This window comes from Phodopus roborovskii, unplaced genomic scaffold (assembly GCF_943737965.1).
Source record: "Phodopus roborovskii unplaced genomic scaffold, PHOROB, whole genome shotgun sequence".
NCBI lineage: Eukaryota > Metazoa > Chordata > Mammalia > Rodentia > Cricetidae > Phodopus > Phodopus roborovskii.
Genome location: NW_026126546.1, coordinates 6,117,344 through 6,124,323, shown reverse-complemented (window position 1 = coordinate 6,124,323; position 6,980 = coordinate 6,117,344). Strand labels below are relative to the sequence as shown.

General features: G+C 47.9%; 1 protein-coding gene across 1 annotated transcript; it reads right to left on the bottom strand.

Moving 5' to 3' along the window:
- Positions 1-5,203: 5,203 nt before the first annotated feature.
- Bloc1s4 (biogenesis of lysosomal organelles complex 1 subunit 4) lies at positions 5,204-6,073 on the bottom strand. The gene has a single exon (XM_051200318.1). It carries the CDS (start codon positions 6,051-6,053, stop codon positions 5,406-5,408), a length of 648 nt encoding a protein of 215 aa, XP_051056275.1. The 5' UTR covers positions 6,054-6,073; the 3' UTR covers positions 5,204-5,405.
- Between the last annotated feature and the right edge of the window lie 907 nt (positions 6,074-6,980).

Sequence of the window (6,980 nt, the reverse complement as noted above, 5' to 3'; positions counted from 1 at the left end):
AGACTACTTTCCTGGGCAATGCTGTACCACACCGCCCCCTCGTGGCCATAGGTAGCATGTGCTGAGCACAAGGCCAGGGCTTCTAAGGCTCTCCTGAGGCTAGTGATTAATTGGTAGCCTTAGCAGGGTTCTGGGTGACAGCTGCCATTGGTGCTGGTGAGGGGCGGGGACTCTGCAGCTCAGACAAACTCCGTGACTCTTCACCTGGTTCTCCTAGTCAAAATCCCCACAAGACAGACTTAACAGACAGGACAGGCTGAGGAACCTGAACACAGGCACTTTGCATCCACCCCCAGCTGAGTGCTGCTCCTTTTCCTCCCTTCCTAGAAAACCCCATGGCACTCTGTGTTCATACTCAGGGATGTGTCTCTACACAAGGGGCCACACACATGTCTCTTACCTGGAATAGGAAGACTCTCTGGTCTCTCCCTCTCTCTGTATCCCTCTCCCCTTCCCTCCCCTTCTCTGCCCTTGAGCCTCTCTTTCAATCTCTGGTTTTTGAGACAATATCTCTCACTATGTAGACCAGGCTGGCCTCCAACCCACAATCCTCCTGCCTCTGCCTCCTGAGTGCTGGATTACAGCCCTGTACCATCCCACTACCCCCGATCTCTCTTCCGGGGGTCCCATATGAGTTTCACTGTCCCTCTAGATTTACCCAGTACCAGTTGTTGTGAACAATGCGCGTGGGGGACCTTGGAAGATTCCATGGCAGGTCAGGGTGACCGAGATGGATGGACAAACATGACAGGCAGACAGAGCTTTTTCATTTGAAAGGGGAGCGGGGGAGGAAAGAGAAAAGAGGTAAAGAGACACAGAGACAGAAAAAGGACAGAAGAGAAGAGGGAGACAAGAAAAGTCCTGTCTGCCCCAGGGGACAGCGGGAAAGAGAGGAGCTGGAAAAAGAGCGGAAGCGGATCTTTCTTTTAAAGGGGTCCTTTGAGCCTGGATGCAGACTAGTCATGGAACCTGAGCTGACCAGGGTTCTGCCTGACAAGGGCAGGCCAGCATAATGCCTACCAGATGATTATTCCCAAATATTAGCAAGCAACCTCCTCCTCGTACCCCACTACAGGAAGGGGAACAGACATTGCGCTTTGGCTTTGTTTGGTTCATTCTGTATTTGTGCTCTGTGAGTCTATCATGGAGGTCCCGAGTTTTGTGTGTGAGTCCGTCTCCGAATACTGGACGGTGAAGTTTGAATTCCTTAAGGTTGTGGCGAGATTTGCTCTTTTCACGCCTTTCTGCGCCTGCCGCGCCCTCTGGTGGGTAGGAGCTGTCCTGCAGCCAGATGGTCCCAGGCGGCTTTCCCCAAAAGGATGCCCTCCCTCTTTGGTCAACAAATAGCCTAAAAGGAATGCTTTCGTTGTCCATTGATGAACTAATGGTCTAGGCACTTTGAAAAATGTTCTTGACTTTACAGCCTCTTAGCACGTTTAAGATCTTCTTAGAAAACACGCCCTGCTCTTAAAGCCTGGTGTCCTTAGGAACAAGCCCACATATGGTTCCCCTAGATACACATGTTCTGTTTAACCAGTGTAGTCTTGCTTGGAACCATGGTTTGGACTAAAATGGCATCCGACCTCTGCTACCTATCTGCCTTGTTCTTGGGTTAGGAATCGCGTATTTTCTGTGTTCTTGACCTTCTGCCATCGTGTTGGTTTCCTGGCAAACGTAACTATTTGTTTTTCTGTTTTGATATGGTACCCAGCTATGGTCTAGCTTACTCGCTGGGTCACAATGATTGTCAGTCATTTGACAGACAGGCCACTCTCAGGAACAGGACTCAGAAGATAGTGCTGTGGCCAAGTTCAGAAAGTCAGTTTAGTCTGGTAGGACTCCACACCGGGACCACAGTCTCATATGACCTGCACTCCCCAACAACCCCTTTCATCTTGTTCACTTTGAACAGCAAGGAAAGCATCCTTAGGAACTGCACCTGAACTTTCCTATGAGGCCCCGTCTGAAGGCTATGTAGCCAAGCTAGTTACACATTTCAAATAGAATTTGTCTATTGTGCAGTTTTAACCTCCACACCTCTTGTGTGTTTCTCACTGAGTCTAGAGCTTGTGTGTGTGTGTGTATGTTTTTCTCACTTAGTCTAGAGCTGTCTGAGATCTGAGATCTCCTGGGATCCACTTGTCTCTGACCCTCAGTGCTGGGTTACAGATGCACACAACTTATATTTTATGGTCAGCTGGAAAGGTAGACTGAAGTCATCATGCCTGCATAGCCAGGACATTACCCACGGTCATCTCCTCAGCTTTTTTGTATCTATGTCTCAAGAACAACTGTTTTATTGGCATACAGCCATACACAGTGGTTTACACATGGTCTCCAGCTGTTTCTGCACTGTAAGGGCAGGTGATGAGCCATGGGCCCATATGCCTATGATTTTAAAAACTTAGCCAACCAGCTTTTTGGGCAGTATTGACTGCTCCCAGTATTGGCCAGCAGGGTCACAAGAGGCAATAGGAAGAGTTTCAAGACTGACCCCTGAAAGTTTTGGCTTGGGAAACAGTCGTAGGCTGCTTGCTGTCCCCTTAGTGGTGAACATGTTATGTATATATATCCAGATTCCAAAGGCAAGCATCAACTGAGAAACATCCTCTATCCTAGTAATCTTAGCAGTTATGCTTTTGCAAGCAAAGTAGACCCATTTATACTAAGTGGGGTGTTCCAGACACCAGCTACTGACATGGCCTGTAAGTCTTACTTATGTTTTATTTTATATGTGCACCAGTATGTCTGTTTACCAGGTGCATGCCTGGTGCCCTCCGTACTGGAGTTACAGGCAGCTCTGAGCCTTCACATGGTTGCTGGGAATTGAACTGGTGTCCTCTGGAACAGTGGCCAAGGCTCTTAATCACTGAGCCATCTCTCCAGTCCCTGGCCTGTATTTGATGAATGGGCTACAAAGACTTTTTCTACATGTTACTAACTTAGGAAGAAGCAGAAGAAACAGTTTTCAAAGATCCAGAGTTTCCTGGGGTGTCAGACAGCTGGAAGAGGGAGCCAAGAGACCTGAAGGCGGCATTGTCAGGGAGTACGGGAGCATCTACATCCCTTGTTTTGCTGGAATTACAGGTATTAGTCACATTTGGCTGCAACCTCCAATTCTGAGGCAAATGGGCTTCATCTAATGTCCTGTTCCATGCAAGCCAGCAACTCCTCACATTAAGAGGGTCACAGATCTAGGTATCTGGATGCACTAGAAAAAAAGGTTCATAGGGAAGTATGCAAGTTATTATTGGAACCAGGGCTTCTGCTTGTATTATCTGAAGGCTTAATGATCAGCTTTAAAACATTGAGTCTCTTTCCCTAGCGCTTACCACCTTTTTTCTCAGCCTAGCTTATGGTTTTCTAAGTAAAAAAATAAGTAATACAATTGATGCATTACTTTACAGAACACTTGATTTATGCTTTCTGGAATTTAAGGGTTTACTGTATAGATACAAAATTTCATATTTTAAATATTTTCATATTTTGTCCTATTTACTATGCTACCTTAAGGAATGTTTAAAACCCATTTTTTCCCCCCTCGAGCTATATAAACAACCTTTTGTTGTTTCTCAAGACAGGGTTTTTCTGCATAGCCCTTGCTGTCCTGGAACTTGCTCTATGGATTAGGCTGGCCACAGATCTGCTTGCCACTGCCTCCCACTAGGATTAAAGGGATGTGCCATCACAGCCTGGGATAAACAATCTTAAAATATAAATAAATAGAATAAAAACTATTTGCAATCATCTGTACTTCTATGCCCGAGTGTGGGTTTGTGCATCTGAGCGCAGGTGACCTCAGAGGCTAGAGGAGGGTATCAGGTAGATCCTATGGAGCTGGTGCTTCAGGCTTCAGGCATTGAGAGCTCTCACAAAAATGAAGTGGGTGGGGCATGCTCTCACCTGCAGAGCCATCGTCACAGCCCCTACCTAAGCATCTTTTCTTGGTGTTTTTGAGACAGGGTGCTACTCTTTAGCACAGGCTGGCCTGGAACTCTGTTTTCACAATCAGTGACTATCACAGAAATATGTTAATAACTTGTAGTAGCAGGCACTAGACTCTAAACAGTAAATGTAGGCCACTTGTTTGACTGACAGCTCCTAAACTTACCTGTTCTTCACAAGCCAAATGAATAAATGTCACCATAAAACACAGAAAGTCCCTGAAAAATGAGATTACATCATCAAGTTTATTTGTTTACTGAGATGGGTTCTCTTTCTGCAGCCCTGGCTGTCCTGGAACTCTCTATGTAGATCAGGCTGGCCTCAAACAAATAGTGATCTGCCAGGCGTGTTTCCCTATGCTTGGCTAAGTCATTTATTGTCTGATGCATGGTCTTCTTAGCTATTCAAGTTGACTTGGAACTTACTCTATAGCCCAGGCTATCCTGGCACCTGTACTCTTCCTGCCTGACTCCTGAGTGCTGGGACTGCCATGTGTGCCATCACACCTGGCTCCATAACTGACTTTACTTACCCTCTCTGACAGCAGTACACCCAGCTGAGTGTTTACTTGAGGCTAGCACCTGGGAGGACCAACTTAGGGAACACCAGTTTGTTAGTCCAAGCATTCTGCATCCCCAAAGTGAAAGAACAAATCCCTACTCCTCCTCCCATGGGATTCAGGGAGCAAGCAGAGCAGCGAAAACAGTAGCAAGGTTGGTTTTGCACACCGGCTTCTGAAGAGGGAAGCTGCCTCCTAACAACATGAACAACCACAGGCTTATTTCCAAACAAAACAGGGTACACGTTAAATAATTCCCAGAAGGAAATCTTCAATGGAATTTAACATTTTAATTACTGTGCTATCAATCGAACACTGGTAACCATACATTAATATGCTTGCAATGATAACTAAGCCTTGAATCATACTGTCAAATACAACTTCAAAACTTGCTGCAACAAAATGCCCAGTTTGGCTCTCTTGAGAAACTATCTTATTTCCTTTGGCCTACAATCTGTATAGTTGAATACAGATACTAAATAATCTTCCCTCTATCCTAGAAGGCTACAGAAAACTGAAACACTTCACTGTTAGGATTTAAGAATACAGCTTTAATTTCTTGGTCACTTTTGATCATATAAATATATAAATCTTAACAAGGTAACACTGTTAACTGTAATAAAGGCCATAAAAATAACAGCTCTGCCATATTGCACAGGTAAATTAATTTAGTTGGCTTCCCCAGCTCTTTTCCCCCCCCCCACCAAACAACTTTCGGATCAGAACTGGAAGACACGGGGTTCTACACTCTCGACATTGAATACTGACGATATCGATTCGTTTGCAGAAAATAAAACTTTTAACAGTTCACATCTCGACATCATATACACCAGTTAAGCAGGATCTCTGAACACTCGGAGCAAGAGTCTTACTGGAGTCCTCCTGCGGTAAAGGCGCAGGATCAGAGCTGCGGTCTGTCATCGCAGCCGGGGAAGTGGTCCTCGGTCCGAAACAGGGCCGGGGGCTCGTAGGCGGAACGCTGGGGCCCGGTGGGCGCGGACTTGAAGAGAGCGGGAACGCTGATGGTGTGCAGCAGCCTCCGGAAGGCCCGCGGGAAGGTCCCCAGCTCGGCCTCGGCCTTGGTGACCTGCTCCTCCATCCTGGCCACGCTGCTGCCGATCATCCTCACGAAAGCCTCGAGCTTGTCGATCCGGCCGTAGATGCGCCTCATCTCGGCGGCTTTGGCGTGGATCCGCGGCACGCCCTCGCTCACCACGTGGGACGAGTCTCCGCGGATCATGTCCAGCATGCCCACGAACTCGTCCACCCTGGCCAGCAGGTCCTCCAGGCTGGCGTCCAGAGCCTCCACCTCGGGCCGCGGCCCCGAGGCGGGCAGCAGGCTGGAGGCGTAGCCCAAGGCAGCGCGGCGCAGCAGCGGCAGGTCGCGGCCCGGCGCGTCCTCGGAGCCATCATCCTCCCACGGCCCTGACGCGCTGCTTTGGCTCTGCGATACGTGGCCGCTGTCCCCGCTCCACGTAGCAGCCAGCGGCTCAGCCTCCTCAGTCGAGGCCTCTCGAGGGAGGGTTCCGCCCGCGGGTCCGTCCTCCATGGCCCGCTCAGCTGGCTTCCGGCGCTACGCGGTCACGTCACGGTCCCGCGTTCCCTGCTTCCGGCGCTGCCTGAATGCGTCATGCTCTTACCAGCCTGCTAATCTCCTGACCAATTGTCTTCCTTCTGTCTTGCTTGCGCCTTCATGATGTGTGCAGGCGCTGTTTCCACATGTTGATAATCCAGAAGGGATGGCGATTAGATAATAGGTATTAGATAGGTACATGACAGATAGATGATAAATAGATCAGGACAGTCGTGGCATGTGCCTTTAATCCCAGCACTGCGGACACAGATCTCTTGAGTTCAAGCCCAGCCTGGCCAGTTTCAGGCCCGCCAGGGCTGCATAATGAGACAGATAAACCAACAAATCAATAGATGGTAGGAAGGTAGATAGATGGTAAACTGATAGATGATAGTGTCAGAGGAATACAATAAAAAAGATCTAAAGATGTCTTGCATATCCTCACAGCCAGATTACCTCTGTTTGTTCACGTGTGGCCAGCGAGGCTAAGTCACTGCAAATGGTATGATATTGCAAAGACCCGCCTGGGGAGTCAGGGGACTCCAGGCGTTTGAGCTCAAGAGTAGTGCAAAACACTTCTCATTTTTATTATTAAAGCAAGCAAGACATGGGGTGATGTTTTAATTAGTTTAGCAACTACAAGTGCAGCAAGGAAATACACCTGGTGTCATTATCCTCTTTGGTCTTGTGAAAAGAGCTAAGAAAACTCCTCCCAGGCCTGTGCCTTTCCCACAAAGATAATGTGGACATGCCAGAGCATTCCCTTCATGTCCTTACTCTCCAGTGTGTTCACTTATTATAGTTTATATAATTCTTTCTAGAAGGCCATCTTGTGGAAAGAACTTTATGCACTCTGCCCCGCCCATAGTTCACAGTAAGTTCACTGCTTTCTTACATAGGCTC